Source organism: Periplaneta americana, chromosome 7 (genome assembly GCF_040183065.1).
Source record: "Periplaneta americana isolate PAMFEO1 chromosome 7, P.americana_PAMFEO1_priV1, whole genome shotgun sequence".
NCBI classification, from domain to species: domain Eukaryota; kingdom Metazoa; phylum Arthropoda; class Insecta; order Blattodea; family Blattidae; genus Periplaneta; species Periplaneta americana.
The window spans coordinates 4,877,036-4,890,264 of NC_091123.1; the positions used below are offsets into that span (position 1 = coordinate 4,877,036).

A 13,229-nucleotide genomic window follows, 5' to 3' on the forward strand; every position below is an offset into this window, starting at 1 on the left:
ATTAGTAGTTTCAGACATTGCATGATAAATCATTTTAACGTGTATTATAGCAACGCGCATGCGTAATAGGGATTAAATCCCTCCCAAGGTGACTTGCAGATTCACAGAGCACATCAACACAGCTGGTATAACACAAATGCAAGATTCGGTGTTTCAAACATCAAAGAAATTTCTGTAGAATTGAATTGAAGAAATTCTCCGCTCTTCGAAGAATAACATTTAATCATGAATTTAAAGAAGACGAAAAAAAAAAAAGAAAATCCACTATTCCCAGTAGATAAATAAACTCTTCGATATCAACGCGCATATACATCGAACTAATGAGAATTCTTCGATATCCCATGTCTGTCAGCACAAAATTCTTCTCCCCCTCTGCCTCTAGCGAGTGTGCGTTGCAGAACGATCACGTGAGAGATGCATGCCTTGATCACGTGAAAGATGCCTTTGTGAATCCCAGACTTCGTCTTTCTCGCACCGTCTGACGTCGAGGTCAATGTCCCAGTTAGAGAGAGTCGCTCGCAATAGTTTGTTCGTGGCAGACGACAATGACGTATTGTATTGTAGTAGCCTATTGTTAAGCAGTCAGTACACGAAGCGTGTGTTACAGTGTTGTGGTTTCATTGGTAATATTAATAGCAAATCATTAAGTAATACATGTTTTATTAACTTTATTAAAACATTTTGTCGAGTGCTAAGTAGAGTTGGGCAACACGATTCTTTTTCAGAAGTCGATTCCAACGATTCAATCACACATTACGAATCGATTCTAACGATTCGTTCACGATTCTTCTCAGTCTGCGATTCCAACTATTCTTTTGAATCGTCGCAAGACACTTTCCTTTGTAAACCACGCGTAGAACAAAAACGTTCTACATCTCTCTCATAGATGGCATAAGAGGCGAGACATTGGATTGTCTCTTTCTCATTGGCTGGAACCATTCAGTATGAACTCCATTAGTCTACAAAATTACCCACGATAATGTCTCTAAATTATAATTTATCAACTGAACCTTATTATGAAGTACATTTTTTGCATTACATCTCTATTTAACTATGCAAATTTCAGGTTTGTGTTCATTATTTTCCATACTTAACAAATGCAGTACATATTTTGATTTCAGTCTCGCTCGGGAGCATTCGACACGGTTCGGAAATGTCCGTTGACAGGTTACATCAAACCAACGAGCACAGAATACAATAGAGTAGACACTAGCATCTTAATACCATTGGACGGAGTGAAGCCGGTTTGATGGACCTGACGCCATCTTGTTGCTACCAAAACATTGCAAAGTAGCTATTACGTTATAGAAGATCTTATGATAATAAGAATTCCATATGTTCCTAATTTCTTGTAGGACTCACACTTTCTTGTTTGTTTCGTAATACAGAATCGCTATGCACGTATTTTTTAGCAAAAATTACGAAACTGTCATCGATAAATCACATATATACAGGTTATTTAAATTGGCAGCTCTTCAAATTGCAGTATGGTATTTAATAGATAATCTGGAAGGTTAAACAAACAATAATGATAAAAAAGGAAGATAACTGTTTGACCTTATTTTGCTACTAGTCCAATAAAAATGCTACCCTATAATAATTACTTTTATAGGTTGATCCATTTGCTTCGATTTAATAATGCAACTTGCTTCTTAACGCAAATTATCATTCTCTTCCTTTTGCCAGTATTTCGTATAGATGTCCCGATTTTGTTTAGAGAAAAAGTGGAATGCTCTTAACCATATAATATTTGATAGGCTCTTCTTTTATAGTATATAATTAGATTATAACGGCGAACAAAAGTGAAGTTTTATTACCAAGTGGGTCAAGTCAGTTCACGACCGAGTTAATGAAGCTACTAAGTCTGCAAAGCATAAGTCTGATTTCGTGATTATAAAAATTAATTACAATAATATTAATACACTATTTCTTTTTCTTCATCAAACGAATACGTGCATTCGGTTTAAGAGAAACCTCGGTACGCCCGTTTTCTATAGCACTCGACACAAACTTCCAACATGGGTTGTTAGGTTAGCTTCGCTCGTAAATGCTAAGTTTACAAAGCGTGTCTGAATTCGTGATTATAAAAATTAATTACAATAATATCAATACACTAATCCTTTCTCTTAATCAAACAAATACGTGAACAATACGAATCTAACCGACTAACTTAGGCTAAATCATTCATTACCGTATCTAGCCTACCGGTAATAAGTACATTTCACACATGCATATTTACCCGTGAAAAGTTATTCCAGGATTTTTTTTTGGAAACCTGTTTGTGCAGCCATACGCAGAACATGTAGGCATATTGAAATTAGTTAATTTATTAATTAAAACAACGATGCAACATCACAATCAACTGCCCATGTGCTAACCGGGAGCGCAATGTTTTGGTAGCATCATAATGGCGACTGTCCACAAAAGCGGCTTCACCTCCAAGCTGTTTATATCTACTCTATGCATTCTGTGCTCGTTGCATCAAACAACGAATAGAATCGTGGGTTACGATACCATGCCGATTCCTTCATATTCTTTTGAATGACGATTCGTTTGAACGACGATTCGTTGATACCACGAATCGATTCTTACGATTCTTTATTATTAGTCGTTCGAATGAACGATTCGTGAACGAATCGACCCAACTCTAGTGCTAAGCGAAATGGCTGAAGCTGATCAGCCTTCTCCATCTCGTGTTATTAAGCACAAGAAAGGAAAAGGAAAACGCTTACACAGTGGAGAAAAAACCATGATTTTAAACGTTTTCAATTCTTTATGCAATAAATATCCTACTCTTGCTATTGCCGAAATTGTGAAATTAACATCAGAGTTCACTGGCGTTTCTGCCACTGGTTATCAACACAGAAGACAGTTCAGATGAACCTGAAGATTCGGATATGGAGCGGATAGAGCCTTTATCGAGTTCCGATTAACGGTATACAAGTTCACACACTGACGTAAGTAGAATCTAATTATTATATTAATGACATTTTAACTTTATTAATCATGTAAGTCTTGTTATTAACCCTCTGTGGGCATTTACGGGTTAGTTTAATGAATGTGTTGTAATGTCGTCTGCAATATGTCAGATGGTGGCTGCCCTGCGTGCTGCTTTGGCAGCCTGCTTGCGATTGCGGAGTAATACATTTGGGTTTTGTTTACGTTTACTTCAATCTTTAGTTGGAAAGAGAGTAGGCTAATACCGTCGTCTGCTAACCGCAACCGGCAACGAAAGAACTAAAATGGCGAACGATTATTCCTACCTAGTCTTTACACAAAAGGTTGGATAAAAAGTAATGCCAACAGTTAAATATTTCTGACATCGCTTTATTCACAGGGGTACTAGAGCAGCTGACTACGGACTGGAAGGTCCGGGGTTCGATCCCAGGTGGTGACAGGATTTTTTCTCGTTGCCAAACTTTCAGAACGGCCCCGAGGTTCACTCAGCCTCCTATAAAATTGAGTACCGGGTCTTTCCCGGGGGTAAAAGGCGGTCAGAGCGTGGTGCCGACCACACCATCTCATTCTAGTGCCGAGGTCATGGAAAGCATGGGGTTCTACCTCCATGCCCCCCAAGTGCCTTCATGGCATGTTACGGGGATACCTTTACCTTTTTACAACATTTACATACCTTCAATAAAGTGGCCCCCTTATTTACCATCCTTTTACAAAATGTTTAGAAGGCGTCGTACACCATCAGCGCGTCCATCTTTATTGATGTTTCGTATTGACCGCCCTATAGCACGGATAAGTTCATCCCTGGTATTGTACCGGGTCCCTCGCAGTGGTTCTTTCACTTTGGTGAAAAGATCGTAATCGCATGGACTCATATCGGATGAGTACGGTGGATGTTCCAGAATCTCCCATTGCCAGCGGCGCAAGAGGTCCTTGACAGCGGCAGCGGTGTGACTCTTTGCATTGTCATGAAGAATGGTGGGGTTCTGTACCCCCAAGTGTCGTCGTTTTCTCCTGAGGGCTGGACGAAGGTAGTGCTGCAGGAACCTGCAGTAGTAGTCCACGTTTGCCGTCTGCCTTGGAGGTACAGCGTGGTGCAGTATTACCCCATCAATGTCATACGCCACAATGAACATCACCTTCACAGCACTTTGTGTAGGGCGCACTTTCTTTGGACGAGGAGAATCGGGATGCTTTCATTCATTTGATTGGCGTTTCAAGTTTGGTTGGTTCGTATGAGCGAGCCCAGGTTTCGTCCAAAGCGACGATTCGTTCAAGAAAGTCGTCACCTTCCCTTTGGTACCGGTCCAACAAGGCCTGTGCGACTGCATAGCGATGCCATTGTTAACCTCGGAAATTTCATGGAGTATGCAACGCCCTGTAATTTTGCGGTAACCCAGAATGTGGAGCACAGTTTTGTGACATACTCCGACTTCCGCTTCTAACTCACGCGCAGTCCATCGGCGATCAGCATCCAACAGGGAAGCAAGGAGTTGAACGGAGGTTGTCCTGAACGGCGTCCCTGCCTTCCCGGAACGCTTTAGCCCATCGTGCCACTGTGCGATATGGCAACGCTGCATCGGCACATGTTTCACGCAGTCCCTGAAAAAATTATTGTGCACTACGACCTCGTGTCACTTCAATTTTGATCCAGGAACATTGCTCTAGTTTTGTAAATATGGTCTTAGGGCGCTCGCACTACCCCTATGAAAGTCAACGTTCTACACACTGCAGTAGATTGACAGAGTACTGTCTGCACTAACTCATCTAACAGTCCTTGTTCATGTCCACACAGCTAGCAGCTCTCGAACGCACCATCGCCATATGACAGCAGTGTTGCCATAAATTTTTATCCAACCCTTGCAGAGCCTACACTTCCTTGGACGTAAGCAAAGAGGAGGAGTCACGCCGAAAATAACAGCGACGCGACTATACAAGGTAATTAATGTTTCACAAACATCACTTTTACATAATTTTAGTTGTTTTTGAATGTAACAAATTATCTGATAAAACACCCTGTTTTGTTTTTTTTTTTTTTTCCTTAGATTGCATCATGGCTTCTTCGAGCAGGTATGATTATAAGAATAATCCTGACGCATGGCTGCTACACATTTCAACGTCAAAGGCGCAATATTTCATCATCTGTGACAAGTGCATAAAATATATTGCTTATTTTTAAATTCCCCTTGGTGGTCAAGACTAGAATTGGGCTTCTCATATTCTGTTCATAATTGTGAGGAAATGCTTCGTGGCTGGACAAAAGAAAAACGCAAAGACATGCCTTTTGGTGTTGCCATGGTTTCGCATGAATACAAGGATCACAGCACTAACTGCTATTTCTGCCTGGCCAATAGAGATATCCTGAACTAGCACAAACAGCGCGCGTGTACTTTGTGCGATGCGCTTTGTGTGTGCATTTGTTTTCCAGTATACAGGATGTTTCCGAGGTGGTGTTACAAACTTTCAGGGATGAACAATTTGAGATAAGAAACCCTGGTCCTGAAATGACTGATTCGAAAGTTATAAGCAAAACTAGTTCTGTGGAAATGGAATTGTAATTTGGCACCACGTGCCCTCCTTCCCTTAACCTTTGGAACAGTCGTGGAAAGATGGTATGGGCCGGATGTCTCCTACGTGGGTACTTGTCCCGATACAATCTGTGAGCTTGTCTACTGTTCCCATTGGCTCATCCGTATTCGAAAATCAGGTCTGCTTGTTCCGCTCTCGTGTACTCCTCCATTTCACTAGAACTGATCGACTGGACACTGCAACTTGTACATATACACTGCTGTCTACAGACGTGCATATCAGGACCGACCATGTCCGTTACACATTACGCTATCTGCATTGCTTTAGTGTAGTTTCCTGTCCCCACCCCTCAGACAGCGCACTGAATGGAATACTGTAAGTAGACAACGTAAACAACGTCAGATGAATACAGGATGTGTAAGATGTACAGATAAATACATATAAATAAGATGTACAGAGGAATAAAATTATTCCATTTCCACACAATTATTTTTGTTTGTAACTTTCGACTCGGTCATTTTCGGATCAGGGTTCCTTATCTCAAATTGATACATATGCCCTTCGCGATCATCCCTGAAAGTTTGTAACACCACCTCGGAAACACTCTGTATAAACATTGAGGATTTACGTACTACTATTACTACTACTACTACTACTACTACTACGATGGCATCACAGCCCAAAGTCGAGCCTTAGCCTCCTCAATTTTCTTCCTCCAACTGTCCCTGTCCTATGCTAATCTCCTCCAGGCAGTTGTTCCGAGATAGTCCTGAGAATCGATCGTTACCGCATCTATCCATCTATTTTTGGGTCTACCAATTGGTCTTTTACCATGTATTTTCCCTTCTAAGATCTTCTTTGGTATTCTGTTCCCTTTCATCCGATAGACATGTCCGGCCCATTCAAGCCTCCTTAATTTGATGAAAATATCGAAACTTCTATATAATTTATATAGCTCGTTATTATAACGTATTCTCCACTGCATATTTTCTTGCACTGGTCCAAAAATTCTTCTGAGTATGTTGCGTTCAAATATACCTAGTTTAGCTTCTGTCTCCTTAGATAATGTCCAAGTTTCGCTTGCATAACAGAGAATACTTCTAATAATTGTTTTGTATATTTTAAGTTTTGTTTCCTTGTGCACACAGTTAGATTTCAATATAGCGCTTAATGCAAAATAGACCTTATTGGCTGCAGTGATTCGACTCTGTACTTCAATTAATTCGTTATTGTTACTTGTCATTACTGTTCCAAGATATTTAAACTTCTCAGTTTCTTCAAACATGTTTATCGTCAGATTGGGAGGGTTGTAGATATTCTGTTTATTTCTTATTTGTGTCATCCGTTTGGTTTTACTTGCATTAAGAGGATTTACGTACCTAGTGTATTAATATATTAAATACTCCTAAAAACAAGTCAAAATACCAAATTTTTGTTGTGTTGCCATATTTAAGAATCAGGGAAAGCTTTTTGTCTTCAATCAGGTCCCGAAAGATTCTGAATATATGCTTTCAACCTTACAAAGTATAACTAATTAATTTGCGCCTCAAACAAAAACAAAAATAACTACTTCAAATGAGCCGTTCAGAGCACAAGTGGTGTAAGTCAAAAATGAGTAATGAGGGTTAAAGTAGACATTCGTAATACATGATTACGATATGAGATGTATGTGCAAAGACCCGAAGTATGGTAAAGTATATCTGCATTTGTGCCCTAACACCGTTTTTCTTCTTGTCAGTGTATCTTTAAGTGTAGAATTATATTGAACTTTAAGACTAAAACAACAAATGTCTCAGGACTGTATGTACTTAACCTACAAAACCAACAAATAATCGTGATACTAGCTACTGCGATCATATTATATCATATTAAAAATTCCATTTGATCTTTCTGCAACTAGAGGAAAAAATGCCAGAAATTCAAGACTGATAGTCCCTTCCATATAAAAACACATTGGTGGCTGCATATCGTCTTTTTCGCGTACGGTACTTACAGTACTAATGATTAAAGAGGCAATATTCACCTTCGACAAAGTTACTATCTTTTATTCGTGCACCTCTTTCTCAAAGTTTTCGTTTAGGTTCATGAACATTCAATTTACTCGTATCTATATTCTGCATACTGCAGATTTCCCCATCCATCTCTTAAGGGGAATCGGTCAGTATTATACAAGTTTACGCTATTATTTATTGTAAATTAAATTATGAAGTAAGAAAATACTGAATTACATTAAATTACACTAGGTTATACAATAGTAATATGCGTTACAAGAGCGGTATGTGATGTTGGAGGAAAAAATTGAAAAAGCGAAATGTAGTTGAGCTTTTTTAATTTCCGAGAACATGAAAACAAACATACCGCTCGTGTATCGTACATTATTTTGTGCGAAGATCGTTTATTACATACCTGAAAGAGGAATTTCTAATTATTTGCAATGAAATCTCCATCTTGGTTTCTGTTCAATGACGGCAACTTTGGAAAACAAATATATCTATCTTCAACATTGTTCCTATAAAATGTTTTCTGTGTTTACTATACTGCAGCAGGCCGTGATAGCCTATACGTCTGTCTTTTTTTCCCCCAGTCTATGTTGAGTCTGGAATCTTGTTGATTTTTTCACGGCTTCCTTAATGTTACTTGCATTACAAATGCAGTAACTTTTGTGGTGTTGTAGAGTTTACTTAATTTTTTGCAAATATTTAAAAACAATAATTAACAGAGCAATTTAGGTGAAATTGCAGTGGTAAGTTTCCAATTTATAATTATTACTATACTGAACGTCTTTAAAAATAATATGTTAAAAGCCTAAAGCAGTAAAATCAATATGTCACTTAAGCGGTAAGAAGAGAAAAATTGTTATGTGTGTTAGGTTGGGAATACTGAATATGGTATTTCACACTTACCGCGTATTGGTTTTGTGCGGAAAGCAAGCAAATACGCACGATCTCGCACAAAATAATTTATACTAATAATATATCTGTAACCGAAATTTATTTGGTAATTTTCGCTTTTCCAAAAATAATTGGTGTTAACATGTATAATTAATCATCCTGAAACCGAAAATAGCTTTTTTGAAATTTTTGTTTGTATGTCTGTCTGTCTGGATGTTTATACCTTTTCACGCGATAATGGCTGAACGAATTTCGATGAAAATTGGAATATAAATTAAGTTCGTTGTAAGTTAGATTTTAGGCTATATGACGTTCAAAATACTTTATTTAAAAGGGGGTTATAAGGGGGCCTGAATTAAATAAATCGAAATATCTCGCTTATTATTGATTTTTGTGAAAAATGTTACATAACAAAAGTTTCTTTAAAAATGATTTCCGATAAGTTTTATTCCAAGCAAAATTTTGATACGACTGATATTTAAGGATATACAAGAGTTTTAAAATAACGTACAATACATTTTCACCGCCGCCTCAGATTATAGCGTCGTTGTTCCGTAACTATTATGTGCAAAATATAAAATTTTTCAGTAGGAAGAAAAAACAGATTTATTCATTCTATGGCAGTGGTAACACAGGAGATCGTCAATTCTTTACATTTTCGACAGAAAGAAATATAATTACATGTAGGAGATTGTATTATTTGCTGTATAACTAAGTTATTGAATAGAGAAAAAATCTGAAAATCGAGATCACATAGGAGTTATTGCAGGAACGACGTCGATGGCTATAATTAAATAGAAACAAATGACTCCGTCTATTTAAGGCGGCCTTGACGTTTATCAATATTAATATACATAGAATATTTGTGTGTTTATATGAAGTAATCTCAGAAGCTAATTTGGATAATTCCTTCACTATTTGAAATTTGTAGTTTCTCTAAATGGATGTAATACTGCATATGAGGACTGAGGTAAGATGAAAATAGATCTTTACGCACAGAAAACTTGATATTCTGTCGAAATACTGTGTAAGTTTAACTTGATTATTGCAACTTTATTTGGTACACATAAAATACTCTAATTTTATACACTTAAATTTCTTTTAGTTCACAGAACATAATATTTAAGAGTTTTATCGTAAATATGAGTATTTTTACTGGACCATGCAGCCCATAATAAATAAGCATTTTACCATAGAGCTCACAGGAGCTGAGTTATTTTAAAAGATGTCACGAAATGGCGTTCCTGCGCTCATAATTTACCCATATTCGTTTCCTGTGTTTCTTAAAATAATATTTATGTAGGATACCTGATTTTTTTATTTGCATAAACAATTATATACAACCGAGCGAGTTGGGTCAGGCGGTAGCGTTTGAGACACGCTTTCGGGAGGTCCTGGGTACAAACCCCGTGTCCAAGCAATCTGACTGGGGTTTTTCATGATTCCCTTTAGTCATAAAGGCAAATGCCGGATTGGAAAGATACATGCCATGATTCATTACCGTCTCAATTACCAATACCAGAAATATTAAAGTCTATAATCAGTTACATGAACACAAGCCATCTATAACACACAATAGAAACAGGAACTCAACAAGAGTAAAAACGGCCTGCTGATACACCCACACATTCTAAACACGATACATGACCACAAATGTTACGGCGTGAATAAAATAAAGTTAAAAAAAGATGCACAGTAAGGTTAACATAAAAATTATCTTCGTACACAATCAACTCTATTAATTTGAAGCGATTTATTAAAGGATGCATTCAACACTAATTTAGAAAAATGTTAAACGAATTATCCTTGCACCAAAAACGGATGTTCTCTGAACCAAATAATCATATTTTAATTATTTGCGTGTAATAACAATTAAGAAATATGTTAAAGGAATTATCATTGCACTAAATGAGTGGTCTCTGGACCAAAATGATCGCATTTTAATTATTCAAATACAATTTAAATTAAGTAACATATTAAACCATTTATCGTTCTATCAAATACGAATGTTCCCTGGATCAAACGTCCTATTTTAATTATGTAATTACTTTATATTTATTTCTAACGAGTACAGCGGAACGCACGGGTACGGCTAGTTATAAATATAATTTGTGGGAGATCGTGCGTATTTACTTGGTTTCCGCACAAAACCAATCCGCGGAAAGTCTAAAATTCCACATTCAGTATTCCCAACCTAACACACATAACAATTTCCCTCTTCTTGCCGCTTAAGTGACATATTGGTTTTACTGCTTTAGGCTTTTAACATATTATTTTTAGAGACGTTCAATATAGTAATAATTATAAATTAGAAACTTACCACTGCAATTTCACCTAAATTGCACTGTTAATTATTGTTTTTAAATATTTGCAAAAATTAAGTAAACTCTACAACTCCACTAAAGTTACTGCATTCGTGATGCATGTAACATTAAGGAAGCAGTTTGTTTTAAGTTCGCATTTATAGACTGGGGGAAAAAAAAGACAGACGTATATCACGGCCTGCTGGAGTATAGTAAACACAGAAAACATTTTACAGCAACAATGTTGAAGAAAGATATATTTGTTTTGCAAATTTGCCGTCATTGAACAGAAACCAAGATGGAGATTTCATTGCAACTAATTAGAAATTCCTCTGTCAGGTATGTAATAAACGATCTTCGCACAAAATAATGTACGATACACGAGCGGTATGTTTGTTTTCATTTTCTCGGAAATTAAAAAAGCTCAACTACGTTTCGCTTTTTCAATCTTTTCCTCGAACATGAAAACGTCAACATACCGCTCTTGTAACGCATATTACTATTGTGCGAGATCGTGCGTATTTGCTAAATTTCCGCACACAATCAATACGCGGTAACTGTGAAATACCACATTCAGTATTCCCAACCTAACACACATAACAATTTCCCTCTTCTTACCGCTTAAGTGACATATTGATTTTACTGCTTTAGGCTTTTAACATATTATTTTTAGAGACGTTCAATATAGTAATAATTATAAATTGGAAACTTACCACTGAAATTTCACTTAAATTGCACTGTTAATTATTGTTTTTAAAGATTTACAAAAATTAAGTAAACTCTACCACTCCACTAAAGTTACTGCATTCGTGACGCATGTAACATTAAGGTAGCCGTTTGTTTTAAGTTCGCATTTATAGACTGGGGGAAAAAAAAGACAGACGTATATCACGGCCTGCTGGAGTATAGTAAACACAGAAAACATTTTATAGCAACAATGTTGAAGATAGATATATTTGTTTTCCAAAGTTGCCGTTATTGAACAGAAACCAAGATGGAGATTTCATTGCAACTAATTAGAAATTCCTCTTTCAGGTATGTAATAAAAGATTTTCGCACAGAATAATGTACGATACACGAGCGGTATGTTTTCTTTCAATTCTCGGAAATAAAAAAAGCTCAACTACGTTTCGCTTTTTCAAACTTTTCCTCGAACATGAAAACTTCAACATACCGCTCTTGTAACGCATATTACTATTTTACACACACAGAAAACTAACAAACGAAAGAACGTAATGAACTTTAGCATATGACATAATATAGGCCCTACAACATGTGCCGCATGGAACGATCCTGCCATCTAACGGTACAACTTTGCATAAGATATCCCTATATAAAGGGTAAGAAAAAACCGTATATGACCACATATCCTAATATTCCTTCAGCAATAAGACCTATCCCACACTTTGAGATACTCCCGGTTCCAGTTTTCAATGGTTTTGTCATATATTTTAAAGAGAGAGAAAATAATTTGCATGGTCTCCTACGGAAGTAAGTAAAGTTGTGAGTCCCATTTCGTAGATTTACGGTATTTGAAGAACTCTGCCCCTGATAGAAGTGCCTCAGGCAAAATTTGGAGGTCACTTGTATTTAGACGCTGAAAATGTATTTTAACGACGCAGTTACAACTCAAAAGGTTATCTCGTGTCTGTGATTGACTAATTATAAGTTTATGACTTGAAACTCACTGGTCTTGAACCAGAGTTGTCTTTACAAATTGACACGTATATATTAGTGTTGCTACATACCTGCAGAGGGGTTCTGTCGATCCGTATGCACTGTTGTGGTCAGTTTCCATCCTGCTGGGAAACGAAACAAAGACCCAAGCCAGTTAACACTAACATTCACTGCAGTGAAATAGAAGCTAGACCTGTTTGGTATAACAATTTATCTATTAATATATGAGTCTGACATCACGGTGACTGAGAAATAAATATATCATAATTGTTTTACAGGTCACCTTCAAACCCAGGACACTACTATCTTTTGATAGATGTTGCTGTCGTTTGTGAAATTTCAAATTTTGAAATTTCAAATTTCAAATGCATCGGACGATGCTATATCAGGGTCAAGTACAAATTTATATAATACTACTGAACAAAATATATAATACATAATAATATATCAGACTAAAGAATATTATAATAGAAATAAAATAAAATAATACAATCAATATAAAATGAAGATACAACAGTATTAACAAAAAAGTATTAAGTTTTTCTTTAATACAGTGTGCGCCAAAACTACTACAAATGGGCAACTACTAAATATACATAGACCAAGTAGAAATGATCAGGACGAAATTGAAATATAAACTGCTGAGCCATTTATACCCGAACCCACACTTTCTGAATTCGAAATTGCGATAGAAAACCTGAAAAATTATAAGTCTCCAGGTATCTATCAAATTCCAGCAGAATTAATACAAGAGGGTGGGAGTGCATTATATAGCGAAATTTATAAGCTTGTACTTGCTATTTGGGAAAAGGAAATTGTACCAGAACAATGGAAGGAGTCCATAATCGTACCTATCTTTAAGAAGAGGGACAAG

The 13,229-nt window shown here is 36.8% G+C and overlaps 2 protein-coding genes across 3 annotated transcripts in view; one reads left to right on the forward strand and one right to left on the reverse strand.

Annotated features, from left to right (window-relative positions):
- The window catches only part of LOC138702829 (vesicular glutamate transporter 1-like), a 107,546-nt gene that overhangs the window by 51,963 nt on the left and 42,354 nt on the right, over window positions 1-13,229 (reverse strand). Inside the window, exon 1 of one of the 2 annotated variants that reach the window (XM_069830143.1) lies at window positions 12,427-12,564. The exons of the other annotated variant lie outside the window; for it this stretch is intronic. Within the exon in view, the coding sequence (XP_069686244.1) occupies window positions 12,427-12,476 (50 nt within the window). The 5' untranslated portion in view covers window positions 12,477-12,564. Of the gene's footprint in view, window positions 1-12,426; window positions 12,565-13,229 lie in introns of those variants that run through there. 2 annotated transcript variants of the gene reach the window in all.
- Window positions 2,802-13,229, forward strand: part of LOC138702831 (uncharacterized) — a 46,620-nt gene continuing 36,192 nt past the window's right edge. The window contains exon 1 of the mRNA XM_069830145.1: window positions 2,802-2,957. The gene's annotated coding sequence lies outside the window, so the exon portion shown is untranslated. The remainder of the gene's footprint in view (window positions 2,958-13,229) is intronic.